We start from the raw sequence: 15,845 nt of genomic DNA on the forward strand, positions 1-15,845 counted from the left end.
ATGCATAAAACAGAGCTGTCTCTGTTTGCAAGCCTCTAATTTTCATCAGTAAATTAATAACCAAACAAATGCTAATACCTAGCTAGTCAGAGCCGGGCTAAAACACACAAGGAAGCAGCGTGGGTCAGACCCCCTGGGGCCCGAACAGCAGGTGTGTAACATATTAAAGGCGAAATGACACCGAGGGGCCGTACACAAATAACCTTATTTACCCAGAAGTCCATTGAAGTCCTTCATTAAAAAAATCAAAGCGCGTGAGTCGACTCTGGAATCCGGCGTAAACATATTTGCATTGTCATTTAGATTCTCATAATTGCAAGTGACGTGACATTGATTCCAGCTCCCAATTAAGAAACCAAAACACGCAGCGACTTTTAACTGCATCTGCTCGTCCCTGGAGGCGGCGGCCACGAGCGGTAACGTGTGTTGCTTTTCGTTTTTTTAATCTGGAATGAAAGGCGTACAGCAGCTGCACACCGTTACCTAAAACCAAGCTGTAAATCTTTGATCTGAAACTATCTGTCGGGGAGATGAATCTCCTCTTGAGTGTTGGCGTGTCTGGCAGGTAAACTCAGAATAAAGGTCACACCAAACAGTAAGTCAATAGCATTTTCACTATGCTGCACTGCACCTGTAGTACAAACGGGGATGTTGGCAGTGATTCCTGTATATTTTAACCCAGGTCTGTTAGATTGTTAGTGCCTACGGCTCCGCTACGCCACCAAAGCACAGAGACATTTATAGATTGCAAAAACACCCTCACTAAGCTGTGATCATATAGTATTAAATACAGTTACGGCCATGTCATGTATGATACTGGTGGTGATGATCTCGATTAGAGCACTGTGTCATCGTGTCATGACGTCGGTTTTCCATCTGCTCGCATGGCTCGGCAGAGTGCTTCGTCCGTGACCCGGCAGAGAAGCCGTTGACCCGGCAACGCTGAACACTGATTAACCGGAGACCCCGCCAGTGAACGCCGTGACGCCCGTGACATCTTTCAAACTGATAAAATACCAAAGAGCGGGGTCACATGCTGAAGAGCAGCCACTGACCCACATAGCTGGCATGACTAATGGAATAACGGCTGGAACTAAAGCGCTAAATAAGAAGATGGGTGACATCTAGTCGCTAAAACAGAGAAAGAAAAGAAGTGAAAACTTTCAAACGGGAACATGAACAGCAGTCTTCTGGCCCAGAAGACTGCTGGGCCAGAAGACTGCTGGCCCAGCAGTCTTCTGCTGGCCCAACGGGTTTCACCCAGAAGTTCTGGGTGAAACCCGTTTGACCCCTCCACAACCCCGATGACCTCTGTACGTGGAAGTGCTGGTAGGTATTTTATTCATATAAAATCATGTCAGATCGGGCTGTAAATGAACTTTTTAGAAGCTGCCGTAGTGACAGACCGAGCCCGTCAACAACAGAAGAAAGGTTTTTTTGTTTGTGTCGGTTAAAATCAAATGAATGGACTTCTGTCAGCGGCGTGGATTGCGTGTTTGGCTGCACAGTTTCTCCGTGTGTTAAAATGGCAAGGGAGGCGGCCTGGATCCTATTTTTGGGTGACGGCCGCCTTGACAGCTCCGTGGTAAATAAGTGGCAGTGGAGAGACGGGACGACGACATCGGGAGAATTTGTATTTTACATTCAACTCCCGCCTCACTCTGGAAGGGAGAACGGAGGTCACGGGGAAAGTCATTCAGCACACAGAGCTGAGAGACGACAACGAGAGCACAAATAAGCTTGATCACCAGATGACAGACTGTATGTCTAGAAGTTATATCTCCTCCTCCGTCCATATTTACAGCCAGAAGTTGCACTGGACTCAAACAAGTGATGATTAGAGACAAGCCCTGAGGGCGTGAGATAAATGCTGTTAAAATTCAAATCAGCCTCGGGACACGAGAGCTGTGATTATCAGCCTCGCTGTGCCGAGGAGCACTGATGCCTTTTGACGCCTCGCAGGAAAGGAAATGAGACAAAGCTGTGATCCATCTAATAAAGTCGAATAAAGTTCTCCACAGGATCTCTTGTGATTCTATCCATCAGGTTATGACACTAACTTTGTATTGATGTGCGTGTAAACATGGCCGCTGCGAGGTCGTATCTGTCTGAGGCGAGTGGAGGAAGGACGCGGAGGAGGACGCGGAGGAGGAAGGATGTGGAGGAGGAAGGATGCTCCGGGCGTCGCAGCGCGGAGAAACTCAGCTCATTGGGAATCGAAATTTAGCAGCCGCATGGACGCAGCTGAGCACAGCCCGTCTCACACCTCCGACCGCGGCTAATCAATCATGACAGCTGCGTGTGCGTGCCCTGTGGGTTACCACAGTAACAGACAAGTGGGTCAATAGGAAGATATCGATCGGGTGGCTTTATTTTATTTCCCCCCCCCATGAGGAAACTAACTGTCTTATGGAAAGTTATGAGTGTCTGATCCTCTTCCATGCCCTTGTGGAAGTTTACGAGCTCCAGAGGACTCTTAAAAACACAACTACTGATGACACACTGATGGAGCAGGAGTCTGGGGGGTGACAGCACGAGGGTTTGATGGTGACAGGTGAAGACACCTTTGAGTGTGTATGCGTTAACGTGCGGTTGGTCTGACATCCTGTTTCCTTAGCAACAGAGTCAATAAGTTGGGTTGTTAGCGGTGACTTGCAGCTTAGTTCACAGGGGAGAAAGGACAGATCGTCACCGTGAGCCTCCATCCTTCTGTTACTGCAGCGTTAGTCCATACAGGTGTGTATGCACAAATCCATGAAAACACTACTACGACTCCGCCCCCCAGACCCTTTCCCAACACCAACCTGGTGGCATTACCAGTTCAAATACCAGTCTTACGTGAGCTTGTGGCGACATCGTTACTGGCTCAAATACTGAGTGGCAGTTCTTGGGAATTGAGCCTTTAAAGGAAGAAAAAACAAACAAAAAACCCTGCTCTCCCAGCTTGGAGGGTTCTCGGCTGGGATCAGAGCTAGTAATAATCCTCGTAGTTCTTGGGGTTGAGGCAGTAGAGGATTCCCCCGCCGAAGGAGAAGATGGTTCCGCCCCATGCCAGGCCGTAGCCCCAGTTGAACTCGTGGTAGATCCTCAGGTTGATGCTCTCGATGAACTTGATGGGGTAGAGGACCAAGCTGCAGGCCTGCAGGACCACTGGAATAGAATAGAATTTAAATAATGAAATAACATGATAAACAGCCAAAAACACGACGTTAGCATCGCGTTGAAAGCATCACATGAGCCTCGGTAAAGCCAGAGAGAGCTTGGCGTAGGAAACACTTTAGAGAAATAGCAGGAATTAGCATGGATAGGGCCGTGAAGAGTCGCATGCCTGCAGGGAACGTCGTTTAGCTCTGTTCACTTCAGCTGGCACTTTTCCACAAAAACAAAATACATCAAACTTGATCAGGCAAGTGTCGCAGGAAAAGAGGAGAGAGGAGAAGTGGGGTTGAGGGAGGGATGGAGGGTAAAGGGGGACGGGGGGCAGAGAGAGAGTTTTAAAAGGGGGGGGGGATGGCAGTGGAATAAAGGAGAACACATCAATCGTTATTTCTTCAAAGGGAATTCATCTTGTGGGAACATTAACAAGCGTTCCTGCACACACAAAAAAGCCCGAGACTGAATGCATAATATCCAAAAACATGCAAATATTAACTCAGATGGTGTGAAAAACAACTTTAAAGAGGTAGCTGGTTGTCAGGAAGTGTGAGTGTGATCTATCTTTGAGAGAGCGGACACACTTTGCCTCTCTGCTCGGCTTTTAAGATACCGTTTAGAGACGCGTTTGTGTCGCACCGCGGCGAAAACAACAATTTGACAGCTGGTTGTTTGGCTTGTTTGTGTGTTAATTATTCAGCTTCCTGATAAAGCAAATTGTTCCTCTAAAGTTTGATGGGCGATGAGTTTAATAAGTGGAACGACATAAAGCAGTCGGAACAACTTCTCCCGGTTTCTGTGGTAGGATCAGCGTTTTAAAGCCACTTGCATTGCTTATATTTTAATCATCTCCCTGTTCGTCAACAGATAAGCAAACACAGTTTAGACACGACAAATGCCTTTGCTTTAAAATTGAATTTCAAATGTTGCAGTAAAATGAATTGCAGGGCCTCAGACCCAGGCAGGGCTCCTGACTTCCACCCCGGATAGACAATAGGGCTTTGAAGTGTGAAGAGTTATTTTTGGAAGCAAAAAGCCCTTTTGATTTTCTGCAAAGACAATGTTTGGTGACTGGCACTGGAGGACTTCCAAGGGTCAGATGGACATGAAACTCTCCCTCGTCATTAGTGCAAGAGATGATTCTGGTTCTTTGATCAAAAGTCAACAAAGAGGACGTTCTACAGCTCTGAAGATTCAGGCCTCTGACTGGAGGACTGAGTGTAATGATGGCGGCCGAGGTTAAGGATCTGAAGCCATGAGCCATGACAAACCGACACCCTGACTGGATCTGGATCCATCTGGATTCTGGTGTGAAACAAAGATAGCCTCATAATTCAGTCCTAAAGTCCTCTTAGTATTTAATTACCTGTCAATCACAAGAAAATAATGGACTGGGCCATTTAGGAAAAGTTGTAAATACTGATAAAAATACTTCCTCTCTAAATGTTTTCAACTGTCTGTTTGAAAAGCGTCTTAATCAGTCACAATCACATAATAAAGAGCTTTAACTCCAATCCGTCTCTGCATTTTCTTTTCCCATAAATGCTTTCAGAGTATTTTTTCAGGATTAAGAGAATCCCAGTCCATGAGAAATCATATAGAGGTTCTCCTCTTTAGTGCCGTATCTCACTTCTGTGGGGTGAGAAGGCAACACATCCAGCTTTGCAAAATGAAACATTTCACGCCTTAAAGAAAAAAAATTCCAATTATTCCAGGAGGTTAGGATGTGGAAACTTGACAGTTGTCCAACTTCAGATTTGGGCCGGCTGGGGAAATTAAAGGGACAGGCGTGACACTGCGATCCGACCCTGCTGGGCCGACTCCTAAAAATAAGATTTTCTCAAAATGAGTTTGAGGGAGAGAGGAGTGTGTGTGTGTGAGTGTGTGTGTGTGTGTGTATTAAATGAGTAAGAACGGATTATCATTTAAATGCATGTCAGTTTCCAATGTGAATACCGTGCAATCTTCCAGTTACCTTGTCTAAATTGGCTAATTAAGTACGTGTGTGTGTGTGTGTGTGTGTGTGTGTGTGTGTGTGTGTGTGTGCCCTTTAGACCCGGGCCTGCTGGGTGAACTACGGTTTGTTGTGTGCGCGCTGACCTGCGGCAAACAGCATGAAGGCGACGGGCGCGTAGAACCGCCGTCTCGTGCCGATGCACACGGCAACCAGAGCGACCAGGAATGACATCAGCACCAGGGCTCCACCCCCTAGCAACAGGGCCAGCGTAGCAACCTGCCAGTCTGGGAATGAAAGGCAGGGGAGGGGGAGGAAGACCAAGGAGAAAGTTTGAAAAGTGAGCAACATAAAAAAATAGATCATTCATGAAATACTGCAAACACATAAAAATGAAATGCACAAAACCTCCAGGGTGACATATTATTTTATCTGACATTTTATATTACTGCCTTTATATGTTGATTCGAGGGAGAATGAGGGAGGAGGTGATGACGGGTGGAATGAAGGAAGGTATGAAACAAGCCTCTCCATAGAAGGAAGAAAGGATGGAAGGCAAGGCCAGAGGAAGAGAGAGATGAAGGAAGGTTGGACAAAGTTAAGAGGAAGCGAGGAGGGAATGGGATGAAAGCAGGGAATACAGACAACGAGAAGAAAGAAACATAGAAGAGAGGAAGGAATTAAGGAGGAAAGGAAAGGAAAGGGAAGAAGGAAGCAAGAGGGAATGTAAGGAAAGAAAGAGGAGAGATGAAAGAGGAAATCAAACTGCAAAAACCAAAAGGAATCAAGGAAGAAGTCGGGGTGAGATGGAGAGCGGTTTGGTGGCGTTGAGGGTCTCCGAGAGGCTGATGGGCGATAAAAGGGGAGGACGACGCAGGAGGAGAGGCGGCGGAGTGATGTCGCAAGGACAAAGAGAGGGCAGCAGGAAAATAAATGCCAAGAGGAGGAGAAGGGGAGAAGGATGGTGGTGGTGAAGGGGGGGAGATGAGGAGGGCGTGAAGGAGCCGGGGACAGAGCAGCGCTGAGTGAAAGTAATGAAGAGAGAGAGACAGAGAGGGAGAGAGAGGGAGAGAGAGAGGGAGCACTTAGTTTACCTGAGCTTACAAAAAGCCTTGGCTAAAAAGCTTTACTGGCATGTTATCAAAAATCTGTCCACATTTATAGAGCACTGTGACTTGATGCACACTGAAATAGCACACACACATATGAAACCACGCCCAAACATGGTAACACAATCGTGTCATCACTACAAACTGTGCTCCTCGCTCGCTATCTTAAAGCTAATGCCTGTACAGTATATATATATATATATATACACACGTCTATATTCCTGGATGTACTTCCCTGTAAAATGTCTGTTTGATATGCCGGTGTTTCATGATCCGATCATCTGGGCTCAGTGGGAGAAAAGAGATTTGATCATACTTCTAACCTTTTATTTCCACCTGTCTGCGCCGACACCGTGATCAGATGAGAAGCTGTCAAACTGATGCGTTCTCATGTAAAGCTCCTGTTAAACCTATTCCTGTACGGCACAGCTGAACCAGGCAGCGCTGTAATACGATATATAAATAAATAAAAAAGCAGCTGTACTCCTTGAAGACGTACAGACGCTGTTTAAAAGGCAAACTTCAAACCGGAGGATCCGGATAAATCATGCAGAAATGCAGCTGTCAGTACAGATGCAACGCCAGTGCACAGCAGTTAGCATCAACGGTACGCTGCAGGACTATTAAAGCGAATGCATTTTGTATTTTACAGCTCGGCTGTTTAAGTTGTGTAAACACGGAGCGATGCCGAATTTAACACTCTGATGTGATAAAAGAAAAAAAGGCGGATGAATGATGGATGGTGGCAGGGAGAGATAAGGACAATGAGAGATTTAAAGGCAGAGGGAGGGAAAGTGACAGAGATTAGGGGTGAGCGATGAGATGCAGAGGTGGATAGTGGGAGGCGGGGACGGAAATTAAAGATGAGAGAGGGGAGAAAGTGGGGAGGAAAGAAGACAGAGTGCAGGAAGGCAGATAAAGAGGACAATCAGAAGCATCTTGTATTACAGAAATGTTCAATTTCAATGATGCTGCTGATTAGAGCGTTTTCTGGACAAACACCATTCCCGTTTTATTAAAATGTTTCCTGGCAAACAAGGGTTTCTTTTTGACTCTCGGGCGATTCTGTTTCCCCTCACAGTGTGTGAGGACAGTTTGAGGGAGGAGGAAGATGCCTTACTCTCAACATCTTCAACATGCAAACCCTTTTCCCGCCGTTTCTCCCTCTCTTTCACACACACACACACACACAGGCGACCGTAGCATTTTCCATACGTGCCATATCAATCCACATCCACACACTCATTTGTGTACGTGACTTGCTAATTAGCGTTCACGCCAGTTTCTCCCACGCTCTCTCTTTCTCACACACACACACACCTCCCGCTGCCATGTGACTGGATTACTGCACTGAACTGTCACACTTTTTTCTTTACTGTAAAGCCACTGCAAGCTGCCACACTGAGTATCTGCTGCAGTGCAGATCCCAGCAGTCGTACAGTAGCTACAGTCACACCAGTAAATAAATGATACGCTAATGGACAGTTGCTGTTGAGGCAGATTGCAGGGTCTTCATGCTTTCAGTGGATTATACACTCTTTCCAGGTGCATTAGACGCCCTTGTGACCCCTGATGTCGTCAAATCATGCATACGATTATGTATTATAGAGTTGCAGACGTAGTATAAAGAGAGATAGCAGGGGAGTTAAAAAAGTTTTTAAAAAAAGACAATAATTGCAAGTTAACACCAGAGTAATTTTTATTTGACACTACTTTCTTGTCCTTTTATGTGCAGAATGTGTTTACTTCAAGACTTTTTTCCCGGGCTTTTATGTGCTGCCACATGCTGCTGCTGCGATACTGTAAACGCTTTGAAGAAAGCTTGATTTGCATCCGCCAAAAGGATTATGTGTGTTTGGGCACATGCATCCCGTTTCCCACCATGCCCCCAGTGTGTGTGTGTGTTTGTGTTTTGGGGATGGCAAGTGTAGGCTTTTGGCTATTCCCCTGTCTGTCTGTCTGTCTGTCTGTCTGTCTGTCTGTCTGTCTGTCACAGAAGTGAACATCATTTCCCATTCCTCGTTCAGACGCTACAAATAGAACGGCGTCTCTGGAGGCTCAGCACGCCGAGAGGAGAAATGGATTCGGAGGAGAGGGGGGGGGTGAGAGAGGAGAAGGGGGAGAGAAAAAGGGAGACTTGACCCTGGAGAAAATGGAAAAGGGGGGGAAATGGAGATGGAGGGAGCTGAGTATGAGGAGGATGGAGAAATGATTAACATTAGGAATGTAACAATGAAACCCCTCGGGGGGGGGGGGGAGGAGGGAGATGGAGAGGGAGGATGGGAGGAGAGGGAGAAATGGAAGGAGGAACAAACAGAAAGGAAACGGGAGGAGGGTTGAGCATTGAGAAAAATACAATTCATTTAAGAGTACAGAGGAGGAAAATGCCAGGGGAGCAACGGACGGATCGATAGACTGATGGAGAAAGATGAGAAGGGCAGAGAGCGATTAGGCTTTTAGGTCCTCAGCGGTGACTGATCTCAGATCTGTCACAGCAAAGACAGGGTCCAAAGAAACGACGCCTCCTCCACTAAATCTGCTGAAAATCACACGCGTCGACCAACTTGGGGATTATTCCTATAAACGCCAAAAACACATCGTGTGCAGAATTGAGATTCCGATGTTAATACGAATGAAAAAGGAGAAAATGTGCTTTTAGTGATGGTTTCCACACAGCAGCCTGAAATCTGTCAAGGTCAGGTCAATGACAGACCTTTTGTTCTCGGCAGCTTTCATTTAAAGCTGTTCGTTTAAAAAAACCAACTGAAACAGATATTTTTGATGGCTTACATATTGTTGTGTCCTGTTTGCAAACGAGGGGATTTAAGCCAGAGGCGTGATTTGATTTCAAACAGTTAAAGATCATTTCAGAGCGACAGGTGTTTCAGTTAAACTAGTGGCCGTGTTAACTGGTGACTTCCTCGTCGTAACTTACTGTCATAGATAACAAACAGATGTATTTCCAATAGATTGCTATTAAGTGAAAGCACCAAAATATCAGACTCTGCTCTTAATAACACAGACAGTCTGAAGACCATCGTTGGCTGTAATTAGATTTAATTTAACCATCACGTGACCAACGCTCTCAACTGTGACGTGTGACATATGAGATTGCCGTTATGCCTCTCACATCGTGACTCTTATTCACACATGAGTTAATCTGCCACCGCGTATTAATTAATATGTGCACGTCTGTAATCGTACCTGTTAGACTACAAGGAGACTCCGGTTCTTCCAACAGCTGCTCTTAACACACTCTGCTCTACTGCAGAGTGAGATCCGACTTGTATTTCCACACCAGTCCAATTAATTGGAAGCGATGCCTGGTGTGAACGGTCTGTCTCTGCATTCATTACCGTATTTTGCTTTTGTTGGGGGCGACAGAACTCAGATAGGACCATCTCAGAGCAACAGGTGTTTCAGTTTAACCAGTGACCGTGTTAACTGGTGACTTCCAGCTGAATGTGCCTGTTGTTTCGTAGTTGGTCATCTGTTGACTTGTCATGTCTGTGATGCTCGTAATGTTTCCCTAGTGAAACGTTACACAACTAATACATCTATATATGGAGACACTAAATATTCATGTATTCCAGCCCCTCATAATATACAGAATATCTGTTTATTTAGGCTGAATGTGCTGACATAGCTGTTTCTGTCATTCTTTCATTCTCTCTTTGTCTTTGTGAACAGTATGGTGGCCCAGCAGGTTCAAACATCCCTAAGCTGATGTGCCCATGAGCAAGCTAATGAACCAACTGAGCCACCGGTCTGCTGTAGCAGCCCTGCTTTCTACAGACGGGGAGGTGGAAAGAGGATTCTCCTGTGGAGAAACTGACACGAGCTACTGCTTTGGTCGGCTTCAGGGCTGCAAATGAGCTGGCACAATGTAGACCAGCGTGTGTGTGGGTGTGTGTGTGTGTGTGTGTGTGGGTGTGTGTGTGTGTGCATGTTGGTATTGCAGACACACACCTGTTCAAATAAGACGTCTAATTAGGGAGTCCTGGTCTAGAGTCTGGATGTGTAAAATTGTGAAGTAAGATATAACTGGAAGTTGTGGTCACAAAGCGTGTGTGTGTGTGTGTGTCACTGTGTGTGTGTGTGTGTGTGTGTGTGTCACTGTGTGTGTGTGTGTGTGTGTGTGTGTGTCACTGTGTGTGTGTGTGTGTGTGTGTGTGTGTGTGTGTGTGCGTGTGTGTGTGCGTGTGCATGTGTGTGTGAGCAGTGGCGGTGCAGAGATGCAACAACAGAGAAATCAGAGTGTGACATGAAATATTCAGCTGGGCTTCAGAGGAGACTGTCCAGAAATAGGTCAGCTCAAACACACACACACACACACACACACACACACACACACACACACACACACGCATTTACACACTGACATGCAGACACCAAGACACTCCCCTTCTGTCCACCCACACGGATACACACTCATACAATCACATATAGATAGAAACCCCTAACCCTAACACGATGATGTCATTTCCCCCCTTTCCAAATACGCCAGCTAAAAACACTTCAAACACACAAATGTGTAAATGGAAAATGAAATCGTGACCTTAAAACCTGAAAGTCAAATCGAATTCGAGGAGTCGGCGACTTGCGTCGACAGAAAAGTTACAGCTCCTCTGCTGGAGAACATTTGACAGATTCATAGCTGGGCGAAAAAGAAATGCTTTCATTGGAAAATCAAATCTAAAAGTCAAATTGAATTGGGAGAATGTCGACAGCCCCTAATGGAGATGCATGGAGGGATGTATAGCCGGAGTCTGTCACGGTGTCTGACAGTTTAAAGACCTTTAAAATGATTCTTTCTTAATGCCCTCCAAGTGTAATTAGCACCACTCGTCTCCCAGTGTCACAGTAAAGAAGCCACTTTCCCCTCAATTAAAATAATGCTGGTGAACTCTGGTTTCCCTGGAAACCAATCCAACATCCAGGATCACCCCCCCCCTCCTCGCCTGTCCCCTAAAACCTCTCCTGTTTTCTAGACAACAAAAGGATGAGGAGGAGGATCATAAAAAATGTATAAATAGGAGTGAGGCAGGTCGGGCTCTCCGTCCAGGCTGCACCTTTGTTCACCTCCTCTCCTTAGCTTGTTTAGACAAATGACTTAATGAGGCGGGGAAGTGGCATCACCCAGGAGAGTTGGTGCTGCTTCATAATCCCAATGGCGTCACTGTGAGTGGGCTGTTAACACACCTTGTAGCTCCGGAGCAGCTTTCATTTGACTTGAATTTCCCCGGAACGAGCCAGCAGCAAAGCGTCATCGTCCTCCAGCATTATAACAGAGAGCTGCTGTTTCCACCATGAATGAAAAGAGCATCTCAGTGCTGCAACGAGGGACGGGACGATAAAGGATTTTATCACGATAAAAAAACATTCACGCAAAGTGGCTCTTGGTGAATGTCCATTATCAGGATAGTCGTAGATATCATCACAAGTGACGAGAAAAAGCTGCCTAAAAGCTGTGTCTATCAAGGTGGAGACGTGAGAAATAGAGCCTGATTTTAAAAAATACAGTATAGGATACAAAAATAGTAATTCCAGGAGGTTTTAGAGTTTTAAGACCATTTTGATTATCGGTACAATATTGTGAATAGTGATTATTTCGGCCAGGATAATCCTAATTTGAAATTTTTATATCGTCCCATGTTAAATTGCATGTCACTTATTTGTAAATTGTATTAAATATGTCAAAACTCAAAAGATGTGAAACGTACTAACGAACATATTTAAGTTTTAGAAGCTCTCCCTTCTTTTTTTTTGCATTTTTGATTTAAAAAAATCTCCAAAATGATCAACAGATTATCACGTTTCTGTCTGAATGATGATGTATTCATAAATCACCTCTGCTTGTCCCGGAGAGACCTGTGGCAGTCAGCCACATGTGCGCCTCATTAACATCTGGATTTACCACACAATGTGCAGCTTTTGGAACGGCCAAGAGAAGATGGGACAAAGTGCCTTTGTGGTTTCCAAAGCAGAGTGCACACCTCCTTTATGTCACCTCCACAGTAATTCATGGAGTCACAGGTTGACAAGGAATCAGTGTGCAGCTCGGTCTGCTTGGATGGACAGCACATTATTGTCTAGCTGCTGTTTTCTTCTAGGAATGCCCTTCTAGAGGTGAGGAAGCATCATCCTCATCCTCATCCTCATGTCATTCAGACCAACTCTTTGTTGTCTGGGCTCCTACATCATGACAGACACGTGGTAACTCTTTGTAGGACTAATAGAGTGACTTTGTCCCTCTGCGTACCTGAGCCCAGGGTGCTGGTGCACTGCCACTTCTCGGTGCTCGCCGGCTTCCAGCAGGACTCCCACAGGGACAGGTAGTACTGGTCGTCCGCGGTCACCCACGCCGGACTCATCACGGCTCCCACATCCAAGCAGAGCGCCAGGAAGACGCACACCAGCCCGACCAGCTTCAGCGGCGTCAGCGGGGAGCTGCGCGCCGACTCCTCCGTCTCGGTGACAGCAGATGACATGGCGAAGAGGGGAGGAGGAGGAGGAGGCGGGAGAAGGAGGGGGGCGACGTGTGTGGACGTATTCCTCTCCGGTGGGGTCTGAGCCGGGTGTTGGTGCCGCCGCAGCCGCCTGCGTTGCGCGGTGGACGGACGCTGCGCCTGTGGGCACCGCTGCCGCCGCGCACCGGAGATCTCCACCGTTCACAGCGCTGACGTCAAGGCTCCGAGGGATCAGCAGGTGCTACAGGGTCCTAGAGAGAGAGAGAGAGAGGAGGAGAGACGGGGAGACCACGGACCAGGGCTGGAGCCAGGATGGGAGGAAGGAGGAGGTCCAGAGCACAGACCAACCAGCCTCCAACCAAACTGTTTGGAGTATGAAAAAAAACGCCTGATATCAAAAATACCTTTTTAGGTCACATGCCCGGTCATATTCTTCACCTATTTAACAATATATGCCAGAAAAACATGTGTTTAACATCCAATATTACAACAATATGACACATATAACATGAAGGCATCAACCAGTCAGAGAGAAGGTGGTGAAGTAAACTTTTCTTAATGCTCAGAGATAATTTATCAATAAATACACTGTTTCTTGGTGAAAATGCTGCATATCATACCTTCAACCCAAACCGTGATCTCTTCATAAGCAGAATACTCCCGCTTTCATAAACACGTTCATCTGCAGCAAAATGATAACATCTGATAACGGCTGTTTAATGGGCTGATAACAGGCTCCATCGTTAAGAATCCCCACTGATTTAGAAGTGGAAATAATATACATTTCCTCACCCCATTGGCCTTCTATTTGTGACTTCTGGAAAACCCGATTTTGGATTAATTATGAGATTAAACACTGAGGCCTGAACGAGTATAGAAGAGCAGATGCAGCGACGGAGCCGGGGAAAGTGGGAGGCAGATGAAGGAATATTATTGTTTCTTCTGCATACTAATGACAAAGCCAGGGATGAGAGCGAGACAGGAGGAGGGAGGCCGAGACAGCAGAGGTGAGCAGGTTTAGTGAGGAAGAGCCGTCCATGTGTTTATTCAACTGGAAAGAAAGGAAGGCAGGAGACTGATGGGAGGAAAAGATGGCCTTGTTTACTCTCCATCAGGACAATAATGAGCGATGATGAGGAGGAGACAGACGGAGACAGGGGAGGGGAAGGGCAACAGATAGAGGTGAAAGAAATGGAGGGCAGATAGATAGAGGTGTGAATGAATACACCTACTGTTGATCCATTTATTCACAGCTTAATGTGAAGAAAGGTTGCGTTAAAAGGGTTAGAAGTGATGGAATATTGTTAGCAATATCAGTTGCTGCTGTATTTTCTCTTTCTTTGTCACTAAAGTAAAAGCTACTTAAGCATTTACTGGAAACTTAATGCAACTTTACCAAGGGCATTTTTAATGTGCTGTCCTTTTATATGGCGTTCAGTGGAAGAATAATGAAGGTACTTGACAAACTGTATTTATGTTCTTTATGAGCTGACAGATGTAGTTTATAGCTTATATTTGGGTGCTTTACTTCCACAACGAAGCCGTGGGTTGGTAGTGAAGTCCCGCCCCTTCTCGTGGGCCATCATGGAGTTTAGATCTGAAAGGAAATGTATGGGCGTCAACGGTGAGACAAATCCCTAAACATATTTCCAGCTATTATAGAACAAGACCATTTAAAATAGAATTCATGCCTATTACAATCTTTTTAAAGAACCACATGAACACATGAAGTCCTCACCCGTCAGATGGAGCCAAGGTGATCCAGTGGAAGCCGTCTCTGGTGCCGATGCCACCACAGGGACCGGTGTTTTGCCAGAAGCTGTAGTTCAAAGACGCACCAGACATCCAGACCCATCAGGTAAAAAGAATGAAGCGCTCAGAATGTCAGCAGCTGTCACCAAAAACCACCGACAGACGCAGCAGTTATCCCCTCGTGGATGGTGGTCTTTCCTATTAATATAGCACTTTGTCACAAAGTGAGTTTATTGACTGTGGCTCGTGTTTGATTATTATTGCCCCTTTAATGACCTGTTGTTGGCGGTCCAGATGGTTGTCTGGTGCTGCAGCGGCGTTATAAATGGCCCCGATACCAAACTAATGAGAGTGAATCATCTTTGAGAAGCAAACGCTGCGGGTTCAAACGTGGTTTGGGGATATTATACGTCCACAACACAATGATTTTATTGCACCTTTTCATTAAGAACGCTAAAATAGGATTCACTTGGAAAGCATTGCAGAGGTGTTTATGTGGAAACACCCGACCGTGTAGCAGCTCAGAGGTAAACAGTGGCAGACTGCAAGTATGAACGCGTGCAAACAAAGTGATCATTCAGACCACTTTTTGGAGGTTAAATGAAAAAAACAAGTATCCTCAGGTGAGTTTAGTGGAGCGTATTCTCCACAGATAGCTGCTCAAATCCCCTGCAGTTTATATGTGGTGAACTTATTTCACAGAATCCATTATGATTGATCAAGTCCTCAGATTTACCGATTGCACTGTAGGCACTCAATGCTGTGCTGGGAGGGGAAATTCAATAAATAAATAAAAACAACACTGTTTTTTCCTGTTAAAGGGACTTGAAAAATATTTCTCTCAACAAAAAAGTTGACGTTAGTCATTTATATCTGATCTTCACAATATCTCCCCAAAAATATACAGTTGGATGAGCAGCTTTTGATACACTTCTCAAGGACAGATGGGATAAAAAAGGAAGAAAGCTTACCTTTTGATAATATTAATCAATATCTTATATCTGGATTCACAGAGCTCTGGCACGTTGGGGAGCACGAAGTAGTTACGAAGAATCATGGAAATCAGAGAGTCAGAGACGACTGAAGTGTTTTCATTGTTCTCTGAGCAGTAGTCTCACAGGTCCACTAGTCCGTCCACTTAAATGAGTGTCATCTTATAGCAATAAACAAAACCATAAAGGATGGATGACTGATATTAAAACGCTATTAAGTGGAACTAATCCTGTCTTTGTGTCGTCTACATGATAATTGTTGGGTGTTTGATGCATCCTTTGTAAAAGATGATGCACCCAAAATAGTATGCAGCATTGTTTCCGTCATTTTGTATTGTATGAATTCATTGGAATAAGACAGATAGACAGTATACTATAACTAAAACAAGAATATATTAATGTTGCATTGCTTATA

General features: G+C 45.4%; 1 protein-coding gene across 1 annotated transcript; it reads right to left on the bottom strand.

The window, feature by feature from the left end:
* Nucleotides 1-2,381: 2,381 nt before the first annotated feature.
* On the bottom strand, nucleotides 2,382-12,908 carry LOC311009873 (transmembrane protein 47-like). Its single transcript, XM_084004305.1, has 3 exons — nucleotides 12,479-12,908; nucleotides 5,254-5,394; nucleotides 2,382-3,150 (listed from the first exon to the last, which is right to left on the bottom strand). Exons 1-3 carry the CDS (start codon nucleotides 12,705-12,707, stop codon nucleotides 2,972-2,974), a joined length of 549 nt encoding a protein of 182 aa, XP_083860431.1. The 5' UTR covers nucleotides 12,708-12,908; the 3' UTR covers nucleotides 2,382-2,971.
* Between the last annotated feature and the right edge of the window lie 2,937 nt (nucleotides 12,909-15,845).

This window comes from Eutrigla gurnardus (genome assembly GCF_963514095.1).
Source record: "Eutrigla gurnardus genome assembly, chromosome: 24".
NCBI classification, from domain to species: domain Eukaryota; kingdom Metazoa; phylum Chordata; class Actinopteri; order Perciformes; family Triglidae; genus Eutrigla; species Eutrigla gurnardus.

Coding starts and splice junctions, on each gene's coding strand:
- LOC311009873 (XM_084004305.1), bottom strand. CDS start 12,707: ATGTCATCTGCTGTCACCGAGACGGAGGAGTCGGCGCGCAGCTCCCCG. Junction 5,395..12,478: donor CACCAGCACCCTGGGCTCAG/GTACGCAGAGGG, acceptor TTTCATTCCCAG/ACTGGCAGGTTGCTACGCTG. Junction 3,151..5,253: donor CTTCATGCTGTTTGCCGCAG/GTCAGCGCGCAC, acceptor ATTCTATTCCAG/TGGTCCTGCAGGCCTGCAGC.